Source organism: Oppia nitens, unplaced genomic scaffold, assembly GCF_028296485.1.
Source record: "Oppia nitens isolate AA-2021 unplaced genomic scaffold, nextdenovo-longstitch-racon4-pilon3 scaffold4_pilon_pilon_pilon, whole genome shotgun sequence".
In the NCBI taxonomy this organism is placed as follows: domain Eukaryota; kingdom Metazoa; phylum Arthropoda; class Arachnida; order Sarcoptiformes; family Oppiidae; genus Oppia; species Oppia nitens.
Window position 1 is genome coordinate 2,641,929 of NW_026533232.1, and position 20,854 is coordinate 2,662,782.

At 31.3% G+C, this 20,854-nt stretch overlaps 5 protein-coding genes across 5 annotated transcripts; 3 read left to right on the forward strand and 2 right to left on the reverse strand.

Annotated features, from left to right (window-relative positions):
* The first annotated feature begins 312 nt into the window (after nt 1-312).
* On the forward strand, nt 313-4,822 carry LOC128960166 (uncharacterized). Its single transcript, XM_054306238.1, has 7 exons — nt 313-382; nt 471-598; nt 731-842; nt 972-1,014; nt 1,105-1,870; nt 3,118-4,216; nt 4,758-4,822. The coding sequence occupies exons 1-7, from the start codon at nt 337-339 to the stop codon at nt 4,820-4,822; spliced, it is 2,259 nt and encodes a 752-aa protein (XP_054162213.1). The 5' UTR covers nt 313-336.
* A 4,997-nt stretch (nt 4,823-9,819) lies between these two features.
* Nucleotides 9,820-13,350, forward strand: LOC128960167 (major facilitator superfamily domain-containing protein 4A-like). The gene is made up of 4 exons (XM_054306239.1): nt 9,820-9,825; nt 9,908-10,481; nt 10,555-11,043; nt 13,328-13,350. Exons 2-4 carry the CDS (start codon nt 9,911-9,913, stop codon nt 13,348-13,350), a joined length of 1,083 nt encoding a protein of 360 aa, XP_054162214.1. The 5' UTR covers nt 9,820-9,825; nt 9,908-9,910.
* A 178-nt stretch (nt 13,351-13,528) lies between these two features.
* On the reverse strand, nt 13,529-15,263 carry LOC128960168 (sodium-dependent glucose transporter 1B-like). The gene is made up of 5 exons (XM_054306240.1): nt 15,132-15,263; nt 14,869-14,992; nt 14,405-14,791; nt 13,674-14,328; nt 13,529-13,556 (listed from the first exon to the last, which is right to left on the reverse strand). The coding sequence occupies exons 1-5, from the start codon at nt 15,231-15,233 to the stop codon at nt 13,529-13,531; spliced, it is 1,296 nt and encodes a 431-aa protein (XP_054162215.1). The 5' UTR covers nt 15,234-15,263.
* A 527-nt stretch (nt 15,264-15,790) lies between these two features.
* On the reverse strand, nt 15,791-16,884 carry LOC128960169 (chitosanase-like). The gene is made up of 2 exons (XM_054306241.1): nt 16,532-16,884; nt 15,791-16,169 (listed from the first exon to the last, which is right to left on the reverse strand). The coding sequence occupies exons 1-2, from the start codon at nt 16,882-16,884 to the stop codon at nt 15,791-15,793; spliced, it is 732 nt and encodes a 243-aa protein (XP_054162216.1).
* Nucleotides 16,885-17,589: 705 nt separating this feature from the next.
* On the forward strand, nt 17,590-20,123 carry LOC128959393 (uncharacterized). The gene is made up of 2 exons (XM_054305336.1): nt 17,590-18,433; nt 18,618-20,123. Exons 1-2 carry the CDS (start codon nt 17,614-17,616, stop codon nt 20,105-20,107), a joined length of 2,310 nt encoding a protein of 769 aa, XP_054161311.1. The 5' UTR covers nt 17,590-17,613; the 3' UTR covers nt 20,108-20,123.
* The last annotated feature ends 731 nt before the right edge of the window (nt 20,124-20,854 follow it).

The window sequence follows — 20,854 nt, forward strand, 5'->3', positions numbered from 1 at the left end:
TTATTAACGCATATTTTCTATTTATTTTTATAATTATAGTATAAAATAAAGTTTATAAAATAACGGTCAATAAAAATTATTTAAACAAACTTATAATTTTATTTTTTTATATCTTGCAAAAATATTTTATTTTGATATTATTATTAATAATGTAAAATATTTTTTAATTGGTAACACATATTGTATTTGATCACATAATTATTGACTTATATAATTAAATAAAATAAAGTAGTATTGTATTTCACAATTACTGAAAATTATATTTTATGATTAAAATGTAGTAAATACATTAATTATAAATAATTTAAATGAGAGTTTATTTAAAAAATAGTAAACATGAATAATTATAAAATAATTTTGGCATTATTTAGTCTATTTTACTGTAATATTGATTTGTTAACAAATCAAGTATTAAATAATAAATTATAATTAAAATAATTTTGTTTTTCAATTTATCTATTAATCATTAGTCGTTGAGATTGACAGTCGCAACCCGTTTCCCGATACCACTGACAATGCCTTTCAAAAGGAGTGTTTATCCTATCATAACAGTCTCCGTGGGGCCCATAAATCGGGTGCTTTACATCTCGATAAAAATGTAATTTTTAAATTTGTTATAATAAGTTTTAATATGTTAAATGTTTAATTTATATTATTCATAAAACAATGCTAATTAAAAATTTGATTAATTATGTTATTATTTATATATATATATTAAACAATACAATAGATTGTTGCTTATGCTAAAAAACGATTGCGAAATATGACTCAATATTCAAAGATAACATATGAACACAAAGACTTGGATGAAAGGTATGGCGAAAACATTTATTGGGCTAAAGGTATCTATCATTTAATTAATGATAATATTTATATATATATTAGAAATAATAAATAATAGACTATTAATTTTAAAAAATAGTTAATCATTTTATTAATATATTGCACACTTTTAAAAAATGACTATTTAGGTAAAAAAGATAAACTTAGTTGTAGAACTGCACTGAAAAATTGGTAATTATTATTTTTTAATTTTTTGTCAACCATAAAAAATTAATAATTTTTATGTATTTTATTTAAATAAACGAACAAACAAACAAAAAGGTATTTGGAAATTAAGTTTTACAACTTTAAGGCGGGAAAGTACAACAAAAAGGCCGGACATTTCACTCAATTATTGTGGAAATCCAGTACTCAAGTTGGCTGTGCCCGAGCCGTCAACAAAATACAGGATGACTATTACGAGGTGTATATTGTATGCGATTATAAGACTTTCGGTAATGTTAGGGACGAGTTTAGCAAAAATGTTGTTGAAGTGATTTACGAGGAAACACCTGAAAAAACTATAGCTGAAGCAGATAAGCATTTCAAGGGTTCAAAAAGTACAAGAAAATCAAAAAAATCAAAAAGTTCAAAAGGTTCGGCCAAAAAATCGTCGGGTGCTAAATACTACAATAGTTTGTCGGATATTATGTCGGGTAATAGTGATGACAACAATGATGATAATAATGATGACAATAATGATGACAACAATGATGATAATAGCGATGAATTGGATGAAAATCGTTATAAATATGATGTTATCTTTAATGAAGATAATATCAATGGTCATGAAAGCAAAGATTACGACGAAGAAGAAAGTAATCGTAAACGTAATTCCCGTGTTCTGGTGGACACACCGTTACACCGAAATATGTTCGGCCGATACCTCGATCAGTTGGGCCGTCTGTTGGCGGCACCCATGCAAGCAATTAGTAAAGGCATTCAACACATTGAGAAACAAATTAAAAACAAAATTAAAGAAACAATTAAAGAAGTAATATTAGAAAATGAACAAAATAATAAACATAATAATAATGATAAAAATAATGATAATCATAATCATAATGATAAACATAATAATAAAGATAAAGATGATAATAATAATGATAATAATGATGATCATCATCATAGTCGTCGTAGTCATCATCATTGATATCCTTCATGCTATTCAATACAGTTAATCTTATTTATTAAAATAGTATATTTAAAAATATTATCTAATAATAATAATAATAATTTTATTTAAAAAGTTAATTAATCACAATTTATCAAAGCCTATATTAATATAATTTTGATATTTTACTGTGAGATAGCATTAGTTTTTAATGTAATTATTGTAAATTATTATATTATTATATCAATATTACTATTAATTACTTTAAAATATTAACTTTATTTAATTTCTTTTTTGAGTCATAATTTCTTTAAATAAATAAATTTATTATAAAATTTATATTAATTATTAGATTTTAAAGACTTTATTGCTTTCAATTATGACAATAAAATAATTAAATTAATATTTTATACTTTTATAATTTTTTTTGTACCTAATTTTTATTGTGCCTAAACTATTATATTTTATAACGAATACCTAAAAGTGATAATTATAAACGTATTATTTATTGTAGAAACCAATTTAATGTTTATTAGTATTATTTTTTTATTACTATTAACATTAAACTGATAGAAATAACTTATTATTTTACTGAAACCATATAAAAAATGATTGAATAATATTTGATTAACTGGACCTAAATATACATATAAAGATTGAATGATTCAGAAATAACTTAAGTCTAAGTATTAGTTTTTTTCGAGAGTAGTATGTGTTTAGATAACATAGTGTATGAATTGTTCAGTAATTTAGTTAAATTTTTGTTAATAATATTTTATGAATAAATGTATGAAAATTTATATTTAAAAAAATTGTTGGTAGCAGTTTTATTGACTTTATAAACGATTAAAAAATATTTTTATTGTGTATAATAAATTGATATTAAATGCAAATAATTTTACAGTGAATATTCATATTAGAATTATATTACAATAAAATATTAGTTTATAGTTGCATTTTATACTTAAAGATATAAAAATAATTATAAAAATAATAAATTTAAATCAATCTAATAGTATTTATGCTAATATTTTTATTTGACTTTATGTGCTAAAAATTTATTTAAAAATACTATAATTATGTTGATCTTGCGTTCAATTAATAATACTCAACTAATATTAATATTTTTAATAACCATATCTATAAAATTTGTATATTTATGGCCCAATCACAACATAACAACATTAAAACTTCTACAAGTGGTTCATCGACACGGGGACAGAGCTATCGTAAAAACATATGACGCCGATCCATATAAAGATGTCGCCAAGTATTGGCCCGAGGGTTTGGGCGAACTGTCTAAAGAGGGCCGATATCGGTCATACAAATTGGGACAGTTTATACGGCAACACTATGATGCATACCTAAGCCAATCATACAGTCCACGAGATGTCTATGCCAGGAGTTCCCCGAAAAGTCGATGTTTGGATAGTATATCGTGTCTGTTGGCAGGCGCTTATCCACCAAACAATAATGACTTTCAATGGAACATCACTAACGATGCCCAGTTAGGCAACATTTGGCAACCCATTCCCATATATACATATCCTATAGATTTAATAACCTCTGAGCGAATGCTCCGTACAGAAGCCATTTGTCCCAAAGCTGATGAAGAAATTGACAAACTATTCAATTCAGAGCTAGTGATCAATAGTATAGCAAAAGAAGCTGAACTGTTAGATCAGGTCAAAGGGATTATGGGTGCAAACATGCGAAACCTGTTGGACATTAAAAATGTTTACGACCACCTGTTGGTTGAGTGGGACAGGGGTTACAATTGGTCGACATATGGTAAGTGGAACGAGACGTTTGAGAAACAAATTTTTAAGCAAATGAAACCATTGGCCGAACTCTTGTGGATCGTCGAGTGGAACAACACTCTGGTTCAACGTACCAAAGCTGGTCCTATCATTGAAGAACTGGTCAAAAACATTGAACGACATATAGGATTACCTAAAAATCAAACGGATCGCAAACTATATGTCTATTCAACGCACGACAGTATAGTGTCAGTGTTGATGCACGCATTGCAAGTGTTCAATAATAGGATACCACCTATTAGTTGTACACTATTTTTTGAGTTGCATCAAAAAACTACCGGTACCGGCGACTATTTTGTTAGACTTTACTGGTATAATGAAACACTGGAAAATGATAAATACCCGTATTTGTTACAATTACCTGAATGCCAAAAAAGAGATGACTGTCCACTGGATATGTTCTATAAGTTGACTCAAAAACTAATACCTGAGAACTGGGAGACTGAATGTCAAACGGACAGTGCTTTCTTTAAATCATATAATACACTAATAATATTGTTTTTATTAATTATAACTTTTACTATTAATAATATTTATGATAATTATTAAAAATTATTGTATTAAATAAAAAGTATTATTTAAAATAAAATATTAATATAAATTTTATTGTGACCCTAGATGGCCCACAGATCACACACACACACTCACAACAGACTTCAACCATCCCTTCACTCTCATTGGACGACCCTTCAGGCCGTCCACTACTTAAGTGGACGACAGTTCACTTTTTCTCTCTCTTGAATCAAACCTCCGATCACTACACACTTCAAATCAATCACCACTTCTCTCCTCTCTTGCATTCACTCACTGTTTTCTTGATATTCAAGCCTTCACTTGAATTTCAATCAATCACTTGACAAAACCTGAAACAAATCAATCAATCATTTTTTTTAACCAATTATTTTAAATTTGTATTTTTTTAAACAATAAATTGTTTTACCGATCAATTGGTTGTGTCCACTCATTCATTCAATCTCATCCACGGTCACAACTTGGCGCAGTCTTCAAGGATCGAACCATTTCACGACTGAAAAATTCAGATATCAATTCAATTCAACTCAAGTGAACTCAAGAAAACACGTGTATCTCATCATCAATGGCTCCCAGAAAAAACACCAGAAAAAACCGAAGAAATCAACTGAACGACACAATGAACACTAACGATGCAGACATGACGTCACCAACGGCACTGACTTCCGTTTCCGGCTCACGTGGACTTCAAACACGTGCACAACAACAGAGAAGCAATGCCAGCGTTAACGCAATGCAACACATGGTTTTCAACAATGACGATGAAGAGGACAATCAAACAAACCACAGCAGACCCAGAAACACTGGCAGACTCTGCGACACGTTTTCCGGCAGCGATCCACTGGTCAAAGCCGACGATTGGATGTCTCCCTTCACGTTTGTCACACGTGGCTACACAGACGATGACCGCTGCACTGCACTCGGACGCCATGTCACTGGTGAAGCAATGAGATTTCTTGTGCGTGAGATTGCACCACACTCTGAAACAATCACATGGGCGGAAGTCAAAGAAAAAATGATGGGTAGGTTTGCCCGAGTCACCCGCCAACCAATCACCGAAGCCATTGAAAGAGAATTGAGAGCAAACGAATCCATAGAGTCGTACTATGACGACAAGCGCCGACTCTTGGATTTAGCCGAGCTATCAGACATCAATCAAGTGGCACTACTGAACAGTGGAATCACGACAACGCTGACCCGAACTCAGATCGCGTCACATCAACCGAAAACTCCAGAAGAATGGTTCAGAATCGCCACATCAATTGAATCAAGCCTGAAAACAGGAAAGGATCGACCGCAAAAACCCAAGCCAATGATCACACCGATCAACCATCTGGACACTGACACAGACAATGACAGCAAAAAGATACCTCCAAAGGATCCGAAAGATCCAAAGAAGTTCAACAAGCCACCGCCTGGCCCATGCCCAGTCTGCAAACTGTTTGGCAAGAAAGAGATGCACTGGAAGTCCGTGTGTCCAAAGTGGGCCGAAATCTCAGGCACCGGTGGTGCGCCTAAACCTTCAACAACTGATGCTCCGCCAATGGCTGGCATCAATTGCCTTCAACCGATCAAAAAAGTTGATGCGCCGAAACCCTCAACAAAAGACATCGCTTCTTCCGCGAGCGTCCATTGCCTTCAACCAATCGAAAGAGTTGAAGCGCCGATTGATTCACCAATGAATTCAATCATCCAATCAACAGATGCACCAAAAACAGTTGGCCTTCATCACATCAAGCATGAAGAGGATCCGCTGGATCTCATTTGGTTCAACACTCATGTCAATGGCAGACAAACGCAGGCATTCCTCGACTCTGGCTCCACAATCAGCGCCATTTCCAAATCGGCCGCTGATAAGATGGGCTTGCAGTGGGACTCAAAGCGTTCAATTGCCATCAGACATGTGGACGGCACCGGCCGTACCCTCGGACTCGTTGATGCAGTCATTGAATTGCAAAACAAGTCATTTCAATTCAGCATTCAAGTGTTGGAGAAACTGGAGCACGACATGCTCATTGGCCTCGACTTGGCCAAAGCCGCTGCTCTGGTTGTCAACTTCGGCACAATGGTTCAAAACAAAACATTTTCTCTTCACCAACTCAAGACACCAACACCCGCACCGAGAACGTCCAAACAATCAATCAAAAAAATGGTCGACACAACGGAAGTCGTCTCTCAATCAATTGTTGGATCTGTCAAAGAGATTGAAAAAGAGATTCAAATCAACAAAAGTTTCACTCAGCCGACTCACCAACAGATTTCACAAATCATCGACAACTCATCCAAAACATCCATCAGCGACAGCACTGGCTTCACATCGAAATTTTTGCACTGCGAGTTTTCATCAGCCCTTCCAACTGATGACACACTCGAAGAGGCCAGAAATCAGGCGACATTGAAGTCCAGAGCTCTGCAAATCAAAAGACATGAGAAACATGAACACAAAGTCAACAAACAAACCTTTGAAATTTCAGATCAACAAAGAGTTAGCACAGAACTCTCACCACATTTTTGTGCACCTTGTGTTGTCCTGGAAAAGCTCGGAGATGAAAGTCTGCGATTGAATCACATTGACATCAACACTGGTGTTGCTGTGCGTTCATTCACAAAACATTCATCAAGAGTTTCTCCAAGCGATGACAACATGTTGATCAACAATCATCCGATTCACTCATCTGACACCAACACTTCCACCACAACTTCAACAACATTGACATCTCATTCAAACTCATCAACAACAAAGCCAACAGATGCTGAACACAAAAACATGAAAAATCCGATTCATTTTCAAAATGGATGATCACATGTCAAACAAGCGCTTCATTTGAAAAGGTTTGGATCACTCAAAGAACCCGAAAACACGCCAAACGCTAGCGGTCGGCGGATGTGACCCTAGATGGCCCACAGATCACACACACACACTCACAACAGACTTCAACCATCCCTTCACTCTCATTGGACGACCCTTCAGGCCGTCCACTACTTAAGTGGACGACAGTTCACTTTTTCTCTCTCTTGAATCAAACCTCCGATCACTACACACTTCAAATCAATCACCACTTCTCTCCTCTCTTGCATTCACTCACTGTTTTCTTGATATTCAAGCCTTCACTTGAATTTCAATCAATCACTTGACAAAACCTGAAACAAATCAATCAATCATTTTTTTTAACCAATTATTTTAAATTTGTATTTTTTTAAACAATAAATTGTTTTACCGATCAATTGGTTGTGTCCACTCATTCATTCAATCTCATCCACGGTCACATTATAATAGATAATATATTTTTAAAAATTATTTTCAATTTAATTAATAAGTTATTAATGTAAATTATATTCATTTAATATGTGAATATTTATGTTTATCATTATTATATAAAATATGAAGTACATTATATTTACCTAAAATATAGTATAAATATTGAATATTTTATTAATAACTACACTAAAAACATAATTTAATTTCGTATCGCAAAAATATTGATATCATTAACTTTGAACTTTAATAACTTTTTTATTTTTTAACTTAAATAAACAAATTTGATATCAAATGAAAGAACACTTTTCAAAGTTTATAAGTCAATAAATAAAATTGCATTAATTATCATATTATCTATAAAAAAGCATAAGAAGTAAGAAATGGTAAAAAAAGTTATGTACAAAAAGTATTTTCGTGAAATCAAAACTTTAAATATTATTAACAAAATAAAGCTATTAATTTAGTAAAAACAATATTAATATCGAGTATTGCCTCCGTTGGCATCAATCACAGCCTGCAATCTTCTTGGAACACTTTGGATCAGCTTTTCTGTGACTTCTTCAGGTATATTTTTCCAGACATTAAATAACGACTCTTTAAACGCAGAAAAACTTTTTCTTTCGCTCTTTGGCACACGTCTGTCCAATTCATCCCATAGATGTTCAATAATATTGAGGTCAGGGCTCTGTGGCGGCCACTCAAGTGTCTCAATTTGATTGTCAGACAACCATTTCTTTGCCAATTTTGATGTGTGCTTTGGGTCGTTGTCCGCTTGAAATAAAAAATCATCGCTTATTTGTAGATCTCTGGCACTCTGAAGCAAATGTGGGGTCAAAATATCGTTAACGTAAATGTAGCGGTCCATAGTTGATGGAATTTCGACCAAATGGCCAACTCCCTGGCCTGTCATACACCCCCATACCATAACTGATTTCGAGTGCTTCACAGTTGGACATATATTATCAGGATTAATGCTTTCGCCTCTCTTTTTAAACACTCGTTGGCGACGTTTAGTACTAATAATCTCAAATTTTGACTCATCTGACCACAAGACCTTCCTCCAGTATGACATAGGCATCCGGATGTACTTTCGTGCAAAGTCTAATCGTTTTCTCTGATTTGTTAGGCTTATCATTGGACGTCTTCGCGCAATACCACTGTAATAACCCATTTCTTGAATCCGGTGTCTAATAGTGTTTCTGTGACACAAAATGTTTCTGGCGGCCAACTCTTCCTTAATCTCATCGGTGGTCAACTTCTTATTTTTTGCCACAATTCGACTCAATATCCTGTCCTGTTTAGCACTGGTACATCTTTTTCGACCACTTCTTGCGAGATTTCTAACTGTCCCGTACTTTTCGACTTTCTTTACAATTGATCGGACAGTATTATCAGTTGTTGTAAACAGTTCCGCTATTTTTGCGTATGACTTTCCGGTGCTGACTCTCATATCATACATTTGTTGGCGAATTGCATCTGAAAATTCTTGTATTTTAACCATTTTTATGATAATCACTGCATTTACTGTTTATTTACGTGTATTCAAATTAATAACAATGCATTGGAATCAATTGGTCCCAACAATGTGTCTGAAATCACGCGCGTTTTAAAAACACGAAAATAATTTTTGTACCTAAATTATTAACACCTATAACTTTACCTTGATATATTTTGTTATTTAAACCATTGTTTTGACCATCTAGTATATCAATTTAATTGTGATTTATTACTCTATTATTTGATATCAAATTTGTTTATTTAAGTTAAAAAATAAAAAAGTTATTAAAGTTTAAAGTTAATGATATCAATATTTTTACGATACGAAATTAGATTATGTTTTTAGTGTATATATAATAATTTAGTTGTAAAATAAATATTAATAATAGTAAATCAATTATTGCCTATTTGCCTGTTATTTATTTATTCAGTAATATATTGTTTATTTAAACATTATTGATACACTATATCAATCTTATATTATTTGCTTAATAATAATAATAATTATTATTATTATTCAATATTAACAATTTGTTAATACATGAAAAATCTCAGTGTAAATCCTGTTTAAACTAACTATCAATTTAAACTAAAAATTTTTAATAGTTTTGATATAATTAAGTAAAATAAAAAAAATATTATATAAAATATTAATAATTATGTTTAATAAAAAGACTATTAAAATTACTAATAATAAAAATTTTCATGATATTTCAACTCAAAAATTGTCATGGTTAAATTATTTATATACAAGTATTATATGTCTCAATCATATGGCATTGGTATGTTTAAAAAATTATTTTAAAAATATTTTTATAACATAATAATGTTTTTAACTATATTTGAAAAACAATTACTTTGAAGGGAATGACACTAACAATGTTTGCGCCGGCAATGGTTGACATCAGTCATACAATGAATACTAGCCTACAATTGGTATCACTTTATACAACATTTTTCTCGATCGGCTATATTATGGGAACACTGGTCGGACTGTTATACAAATATTTGAATCGACAATTGACAACATCCTTACTATTAGTGCTCACCAGTGTATCATTGGCGGGTTTGCCACACTCGCCAAACATTTGGTTCATTTATGTGAGCGCCTGGCTTATTGGTGTAGGTGCCGGCTCGTGGAACAGCATAATCAATGTCTGGCTTATCGAGATATGGCAGCACCGGAGCGCACCTGTACTTCAGTTTGTACAGTTCATGTTCGGTATGGGCACCATATTTTCGCCACTATTATTGAAAACATACTTATCGGGCGATAGATATGATGTTATTACCGCCCGATACCAGTTAAATGCGCGCGCTATTAATCTATTAGCAAACTATACAGTTATAGACAATGATCAGGTATCTGATAATAAAAACAATTATGCTCATCAATTATGGATACCGTTCCTAATAAGCGGAATATGCCAGTCAACATGTATGATTTTAACATTTATCTTATAAAAAACAAAAACACCTAAAATTAATTATTTATTTATCATTTAATTCAGTCCCAGTTATATTGATAATGTTGTTTGCTGTGAAACGTTATGAATTGCCAACTGTTCCCGATGCTACCTGTCCAAATATACCTGCTCAAAGTGACCAGTTAAAACTATTTGACATCCCTGGGTCACCCAGACGTCTATGTATAGCACTGTTCGCCTGTTGGCTTTCCACATATTGCGTAACTGAGTCAACAATCATGAATTTTGGTGCCACTTATCTTCAGTATTGTCCACTTAAGTTGTCAGCTCAGAGTGCGGCCGAAATTGTGTCACTGATAGCATTGTTTTTTACAATCGGACGGGGAGTCAGTATATTTGTGGCCATGAAATTGAAACCACAAACAATGATATCATATCACATTGTCTTACTTTACATATCTGTTTGTTTACTCCTATTTTTGGGTCAATACAATCGTACTGTGCTCTGGATAACAGTTGTATGTTTAGGTATGGCATTATCGGCACTGTTTCCGGCAATGTTTGCCTATTTAAGTGAGTATATTATTATAACTAATCAAATAGGAATTTGTGTAATACTGGTCAGTGATGTCTTTAATTTATTCAATCCCTATGTGTTGGGACTGTTGGTTGAGAGTCACTCCTATGTTATGATTATATTTGAATTTATCTATTTGACAATATGTGCATGCTTATTTTCTATTATATTATTTATTGTTAATATATATCGACAAAAATCTAATGATAAAATAAATAATAATGTTTTTATACTTAAGTAAGATAACAATGAAAACATTTATAATATATAATAATTTAATACTATGTAGTTATTAAGTATTAGTTATAAATACATTTTTTAAATAATTTAATTTTTATAAAAAATAAAATAAGTAATATATTTTTATACGGAAATATATATATATATATACAGTATATATATATTTAAATAACTATTAAATTTGTCTAATTTAATTACCAAAAAAATATTATCTTTTTATATAAATATATCTATATTTATTACAAAATAAATTTTTATTTTAATAAAGAATTGATTAAATAATATATTATAATACTAAATTTTCAATAAAATACTGTATAAATTATTTATAATATATGATGAAAAAATAGGATTAGTATATGAATCTATTAAATATTATAAATATTTATGCAGTTATTGATATTATAATATATGATTATTACAGTTATATACTGTATTAGACTTTACTGATAAACAAGTTTATCATACAATATAATATTTTCATATATTTTTTCACAAATTTGTACTACACATACATTTTTAGGAGAATTGCTTTTATTTTTAATGGACATATTATTATTAATTTTATATTGATATTCATCATTAGCAAAAAGAGCAGTTATTAATTAAAATTTTATTATTTAAATAATTTTTATGTAATATTAAATCAGCTAGACATTTATATATTAGCATTAAAAACATTAGATTGACAAAAACATACTATTATGTTTGTATTTGTAGTATAATAAAGCATATTTATTAGAAAGCATTTTATATGAAAATAAATTATATTGTACACTATTTATTATCCGCATAACTAACAATTTATAAAATATGTGCTTGCTAATTAAATCCGATTATTTAAAACAATATTTCCGACATATTTGGCTATTTTGTTGTATTAGTGGCTTCACATATCACGCCTTTACAATTAGTAATCTATATTTACATTACTTTACGATAACTAATGTACAAATTGAATCTCATCGACACATTCAATATCCAGCTATTACTATATGTATGGATAAATCAATTATGTTAAATATGTCAACTATACAAACAATATTGAAAACTAATACTAGTATTAGTAGTAGTGGTGACCCGATTACATTTAGTAATCACAATGATTTATTAGACTATATGAAAAATAAATCTGTTCATGATCAATTTGATTTAATTGATCAAATAAACAACTGGTTTGACTGTAGTTTTATTGTATATGATAAAATATACAAATGTCAAAACTATAGACTGTCCATGGACAATTCACACATATGTGTTACAACATTTTATCAATACTATAAACGTTTTGTAGTATTTGAAAATTCAGCATATCAATTTGAATTTACAATTAAACCTAGTGTAATGACCCAGTATCAATTTGATTTGTTTATGCGTCTACATGCTAATGGTTTGACTGTACCATTATTAGATAAGCAAGCTGGTTTTATTAAATTAGTCAATTCAGATAAATATTATTTTCATTATTCTCGTTATACATTTATAAATAAAGTGTCTAAATGTGGAACATATAGTTTGCATCAAAAATGGCAAATGGCTGACACTATTATTGATTGTTATCATAAGTGTAATGCTAAACATTTATACGACTACTATAATCAATATATTGATAATTATCTTTGTTATGATAGAGAAAATAATAAAACATTGTTAAATCTGAATAATAATAATACCAATAATAATAATAGTGATTTCAATGATAAATGTAAAAAATATTGTCAATCAATAATACAGTGTTATACTGAATATTATAGTACTTATGTGCAAAGTACTGACAAAACAGTTGATATTAATAACAATTATTTTTCAATTATTTTTAAGCCAAAAAAAGCAATATTTTTAGTTTACGAACAAAATCTGAAACTATCTATTGATGAATATTTGTGTCTATTGGCCAGTATATGCAGTCTATGGTTTGGTCTATCAATAATGTTATTATCAAAATTTATTCAACAATTTATTAAACAAATTCAAAAATTATTTATTAAAAATAATATACATTCAAATAATGTTATTGTAAATTCACCTATTTTTATCAAGGTGAACAAGAACACTTTTGTTAAACATTAATAAAAAAAATTTTTGCATAATTATTATAATTGTTGAACTAAAGTTTAATTTAATATAAATTATTAGCACAATATAAATTTATAACATAATACATGTATAAAATATTCTTTATATATTATATTAAAAATTTATTTATTAAAGCAAAAAAACAATATTATTTTTATGAATAATTTATAGAAGCATTTTGCAAAAACTATTACTAAATAAGATATTTTATAATAATATAACAAATAGATATATTATATATATTTAGTTATTATTTGTATTATTATTATAATTAGTGTTCAAAAACTTTTTGGTCATTTTAATGACAAACAATATAATTATAAAAGCTATCAGTCCTATCAATAACTGTATAATTTGTATGATAATAAAGGCATCGGGTTTATCCTCAATGAATTGTCCCAATATTATTGGTGGTATAAACTGGACGGCACCGCATGAAAACCAGAATACAGTTCCTATCCGATTGGTTATCTCGATATATCTGCCGGTAAATGACAATATACCCGGATATAGTAGTGAAAACCCAAAACCCACTGTTATTGTGAGCACCCATATACCGAGTTCCGAGTTTTGTACAAAAAATAAGCCCACAATCGATAAAATTGTTATAAGTAAGTGATAGAAAATCATGATTTTTTCACTTATAAACATTGCAACAAAAAAGTTTACTGCCTGTCCCACTGTGTATGCGGTTCCCAGTGCTGAGGACAGTTCGGCGGCTCGCGATGCGGATAAATGAGCTGGTATGTAGGTTAGATACGGTGCTAGAAAATTAAAATATATCAAATCCAATGAGTTTATGGCCGATAGACAAACGGCTATCAATGCAATATATAGGAGCCGACGTTTAAATAAACACCGGTTGAATAGTTTGGTTCGTGAGCCCTGATCGCGGGTCGGCTCCAAATTTTTTACTTTATTTTCGTATTTTCGGGTAAAAAACATTATCAACATTATAGTGGGAACTGTTATACAACAAAAAATTTTTAAAAATAATTAGTATTGTTCCGTATAATTATAGATTGTACTGTATTTACTAACATATGATTTGTATGCCACCACTAATCATGTAAGGTATGGCTAGTTTTTGACGGCGATCCTCTTCGCTTATTATGGCTAGTGTTGTGTCCGTCCTATTTTGATCACCCGTAACGTATGAACTGTCAATAAGTGGTCCCAATACTGATCCAATACCGTACATGACCTGCGAGAGGAACAGTATCTTTCCCGAGTTGTCTTGCCACATTTCAATGAGCCATACATTGTAGGCCGTAATCCAGGCGCCCGAACCAATACCAAAAAAGAAGGCACATATAAACAATTGCCACACCTGTCGGGTAAATGGTATTATTGTGCTCGAGATGGCCATCAATAGGAGCAAACATATCAATGTTAACTGTCTGTTCACGTATTTAAATACCAAACCAACTGAATTATTTAAATTAATAAATAGCATTACATTTAATAATAACTTCAAATTTTTTTAAAAATATTAAAAAACATACACAAAGTTCCCAAAATGTTTCCCACTGATACTACTGTTGGAAAAAGTGATATAATTTTCATCGGTGCGTCCAATGTGTAGGTCAGGTCAACAAATGTCGGCCCAAATGTTGTCGATGCTGTAGACTATGTATAATAATTTACATTAAATTTAATTTTTAATATTTTACATAAAGTTAGTATAGACATAGATTATATAAGTTTATATAATAATTTACTATATATATAAAATAAATGTTGACATATTTAAAAAAATATAACTTACATATATTAAATGTGTCATTAATAGGACACAAGTATAGGCATATTTATCAAGATAAATAAGTTCGGGTTTGGACCAAAAATATCTAATACGACCTAGTGTCATTGTTAAATCTAATTTAATTAATTAAATACACAACAAATTTTAGTAACAAATTTAATTATTATTTTTTTTAAAAAAATAAACGCAAATTTTAACACAATAAATATATATTGCGTTACATAAACAACAATATCAAATTTATCAGTTAAAGTTGTAAACTATATAAATGTATATCTAATTTTTTTTACAGTTTCAGTCTATAATACAATTATTAAAATTTTTAATTACAATTTACGGTAATAAAAATGAAAATCATAAAAAGTTCAAAGTTTTATTATATTGAATACAAAAAATAACTAAATAATTTTTTAAATATTTATGTATTATGCTAATTTTCAAAATTTTATAGTTAATTTTTAAGTTTACTATAATATAAAGTTATTAATAAACTATAAATATTCAAATAATTATAGTATAACTTAAAAAATAAATTTAATGTAAAATAATATAAAATATTTTGATAATAACTTTTGATAATAACTTTATCTAAAAATTTAAAATAATTAAATTTAAAAAAAATAATATCTAATCCATAGTCTATTGAGTATTGTTATCATTATTTATGGTATGACATGATTGTGATCTTTAGTCTTGACATGAATTGGTCCGTTTAGATCCATATTATATTGATTAAGGAGTGTCTGCATGGCGTACACCCTCTGAACAGAGTCGTCGTGCCAACCCTTTTGGTGATCGATATTAATCTTGTCGTGCGGATGATCAAAGTCGTCGAGTCTCATATCGAGGAACGCCCTAATCCAGTACTGTTCATCATCGGCATCCTTGACCACACCCTTACGCAAAGCTATTGTCCGATTAAATATGGCGCCCAATGAATCGCCATCATCGCCATCACCATGCTCAATGATGCAATCGTATAATGTACATTTACCCAGGGCACTGGTTATTTTAGCACTGGCAGCCCATTTCATAGCAGGTCTAACAAATAAGATTAGAAATATGACAATAATAATTATATGATAAGTAAAACTCTTAATTAAAACACAAAATTGATAAAACAGTAAAGTTTAGCATTTTATAACTTCAATATAACAAATGTAAAATATAACTCTATTATTATAATATTATCAGTGCACCTGTAATATACCAAGGTTATATTTAATAAAAAAATAACTGTACATTAAAATGTTTTGTCCTTAAAAAAATGTCATAAAAACATTAATGATTAAAAAATAAAGATAAAATAGTTGTAAATAAATAAATTTAAGACACAAAGAAATAATCTAAAAATTTAAAATAAAATATAATTAAAAATTTGAAATAATTTATAAAAAGCCTACAGATATGTAAGCCGTGCGCTGACATCGTCCTGTGCTCTGATAAACTGTGAATCTTTGACCGCCTGATGCCAAGCTTCGGGAAAGCCGTCTAAGTGTGACGTGTCGTTACTGAAAAGTCGGGCCAAACGTTTCAATTCTGGCAAATACTTAGCCAATGGGTTATCCGATTTACGGCTGGTATATGTTTGAACCAATTCGTATGCGTCACCGGTAGCAGTAGTGAAGCCAAACTTACCGCACGTATATCCGCGGCCGTCGTGTATGTTCTCCACGTAGTCGTACTGTATGTCAATCGAGTCGTTCTCAAAGATACTGACAAACTGTTCGCATCTTTTCTTTTGTTGGGCAGTCATGTGCTCATCGCATACAACTGTGCCCACTATTATTGATACTAAAATAATTGATAATTTCATTAGTGATTATTTTTTATTTCTTAAAATAGGATTATTTGCTTAATATTGTAGTTAATTTAATACAGTATAGTAATAAAATTAAAAAATAATAATAAAATCTTTATATATTCAGATTAAATTGAAATAACTAATTATGTTTATCTCATAATTAGTCAATCAGTGATTAAAATGTCAATTGAGAAAAACAATTAATCATTATCAATTTTCAATATCAATTTTTGATGCACATTTATATCCTTATATTTTCTTAGAAATATAAAACTTATTATTTTCCATATACAATATTTTAAATATTTAAATTGTAAAATTAATATACAATTATTTATGTAATATGTAACAAATTAATATGCTAATAATATTTTTTTTATTAATATAAATGTATGCATAAAATAATAATAAATAAACAATAAATTATTTGTAATAAAATACAAGTTTTTTTTTTCAATAAATATTTTTAGTATTATAATCATATCAATTGTGCAATTGAAAATTAATTAACAAGTAAATTTATTTAGTATATTTATAATAAGTACATGTAACATTTGATGTTATTATTAGATAATAGTATATTTATCATAAATGGGATTAAATACAAGGATATTTAATTTACTTATAAATAAATAAATAAAAAGTTCAATTGTCATAATTAATAGAAAACTGTTGACACAAATGCATAATAAACTACTATTGATCGCACAGGTAGTCTGTGTGTGTCTATACGGCGTTGAAACATTGGGACCGAGTTGTGGAGGTAAAAGTCTAACACACGGTCATCAAAGCGATTACTGGTTACACGCTATCAAACACGAAGGTTGGGCACCGTTTCATAGTAATCCCGGTCAGTATCGGGTGTTTCGTAATGTTCGCGACTACGGAGCTAAAGGTGACGGAAACAGTGACGACTGGGAAGCCATAAACCGGGCCATCACTGATGGCGGTCGGTGCGGACATGGCTGCGGTTCGACTACAGTTTCGCCGGCAATTGTATACTTCCCTCCCGGCCAGTATCTCGTCGGTAGACCACTGCAACAGTACTACTACACCGAATTCATTGGCGATCCATCAAACTTGCCTACTATTATAATGTCGCCATCAAATAATGGTCCGCTAATTGACGCATCGGGATGGGAGCCTACGTGCAACTTTTTTAGGGCAGTCCGCAACTTACGTCTGGACCTGACCCGCGTGGACGCGTACAAACATGCCGTGGCTATTAACTGGCCAATTGCCCAGGCCACCAGTATTACCAATGTTCATATCAGGATGAGCACAGTGGCCGGCAATAATCACGTGGGACTAGTGATTACGTCGGGATCGGGCGGCTATTTCGGTGATATGACTATCGACGGCGGCCGTAATGGCATGGAATTGGGTAATCAACAAATTACGTCCAGAAACATTTCGATTAGCCATGCTAATACGGCTATTGTCTATAGTTGGACCTGGGGGTGGACACTTAAAAATATTCGTATCGACTCTTGCAACAATGGTATGCATATTAAATTAGATTGATCATTTTCAAATTTATTTATTTAGTTATGTTTTAAAAAAAAAATAAGTCGATATAAAAGCTAATTTAAAAAAAGTTACAATTTATCAATTGATAGAAATTATAGATAAAACTATAAAATATACATAAAGTTATTTTGTATAAAAATTTTATTTTAATTTAGGTATTGATATGAGTTCCGGAGGCGAGAACTGGCAAAAAGTGGGCGCAATTATGTTAGTGGACAGTGAAATATCGAACACCGCTTACGGCATACGATCGGCCAGTACTCAATGGGCCAAACCTGCGGGCGGCGGTGCACTGATCATCGACAATGTCAAACTAACCAATGTACAACATGCTGTGGCTCATTCAAATGGACAGGTAGTGCTAGAGGGCGGTAACAAAGTGATTAGCCAATGGGGACAGGGTCGATTTTACAGTGGCCAGGGAGAAAATGGTCAATACAAACAGGGAGAGTTGACACCACCAACTAAACCACAAGCACTTTTAGACAGCACCGGACGATTTTTCGAAAAGTCGAGACCACTGTATGACGACATTGCGGCCGCCGATTTTGTAAGCGTCAAGTCGGAGGGCGCTAAAGGTGACGGTCGTACCGATGATACTCAAGCCATACAACAGGCGCTGAACAAATGGGCCGGTTGTCGGGTTATATATTTTCCATTTGGAGAATATGTTATCACCGATACTATTGTAGTTCCACCAGACACTCGAGTGATCGGCGAAGTGTGGTCAGTCATATTAGCCCGGGGAGATAAGTTTGCTGATATGAATAATCCGCGTCCTGCTATTAAAGTCGGTAATCCGGGCGATACGGGTGTTGCTGAGTTTAGCAGTCTAGTCATCGGTACACAGGGTGCAGCTCCCGGTGCCATATTGATGCAAGTTAACATGCGTGATCCTCAAGGTGAACAGGGTGCTGTAGGCATATGGGACGTTCACTTTCGAGTGGGTGGTACTGTTGGAACCGATCTGGAGGGTAATTGCAATCGTGGCGGTGGTATTCATAGTGGTTGTACCGGATCTTTCTTATTGTTACACGTGGCCGCTACCGGTAGTCTATACGTTGAAAACATGTGGGCCTGGCTTGCAGACCATGATCTTGACGGACGCGGGGGTCAGGTCAGCATTGGCAACGGTAGAGGTGTATTGATCGAGTCCAGTGAAGGACCGGTATGGATTTATGGACCGGGATCTGAACATAACATATTGTATCAATTTAATATTGTTAATGCTAAAAATGTATGGATGGGTTTGATCCAAACAGAAACACCCTATTATCAGGGCAATCCACCGGCACCCCAACCATTTCATAGCGATTCCAGATATCATGACCCAGATTTTGGCCACTGTGGCGATAGTCATACCTGTGCTATGGCCTGGGGTTTGCGTATAGTATCATCGGAAAACATATTCATATACGGCGCCGGTTTATACAACTTTTTCCAAGACTACGGCCAGTGTTGGGGTGAAGAGCACTGTCAGGACAATATGGTATCGATAGAGAAATCTAATAAAAATGTACACATCTATGGTTTGAGTACCAAAAATGCCAACTATATGGTGGCCATTGATGGCCAGTCCCGTATCGGTCACAAAGAAAATAAAGCAGACTTTTGTTCTACAATTGCCGCCTATTCGAGCAATTAAATTATAAATATAATTAAAAAATTGTAATTAATTTAATAATTTATGTTTATTTTTATAAAAGATGATATTTATAATATACCCACAAATTTAGTATATAAAACTGGGCTAAAATTAAACTAAATATTATTTATATTATATGATTTGTTAAATTGATTTTATATAATAATGTTTGTGATATGCAAACCAAATATTATTTATATACATTATAGTGTATTTCCTCGTAAATATTATTTTGATCCTGATCAATAGTATCATCGTAAATTTGATCATTATCATTTAAACAATATCTATCATTTGTATATATTTGATCATGGTGATTAATGCCATAACGACTATTATTAATATTTCTATTAACAGTATCATAATTAATACTGGCATAACCAGCAGTCAATTGTAGATATGATGAACTGAAGTCGGGTCCAAATTGTGTCCCATATATTGTATAAATATCAGTGTTATCATCATCAGTATCAGTAGGGAGTGGCACATTTGATTGGCGTAACGGTGCCAATGGATATGACCATGGTAATACTTGTTGACTTATTCGTAAATTATACCAAATAACAATTATTATTACAGCTATGATAACTATAATTATTATGGATGCAATGCAAATGATCAATATATGCCACCATAACAAACTAAATTGTGATTGCTCAATTATATGTGTTATTGTTGTAATATCTGGCAATTGAGTTGACTTGTTTATTTGACTAGGACATATTTTGTTATAATCAACTTGATACA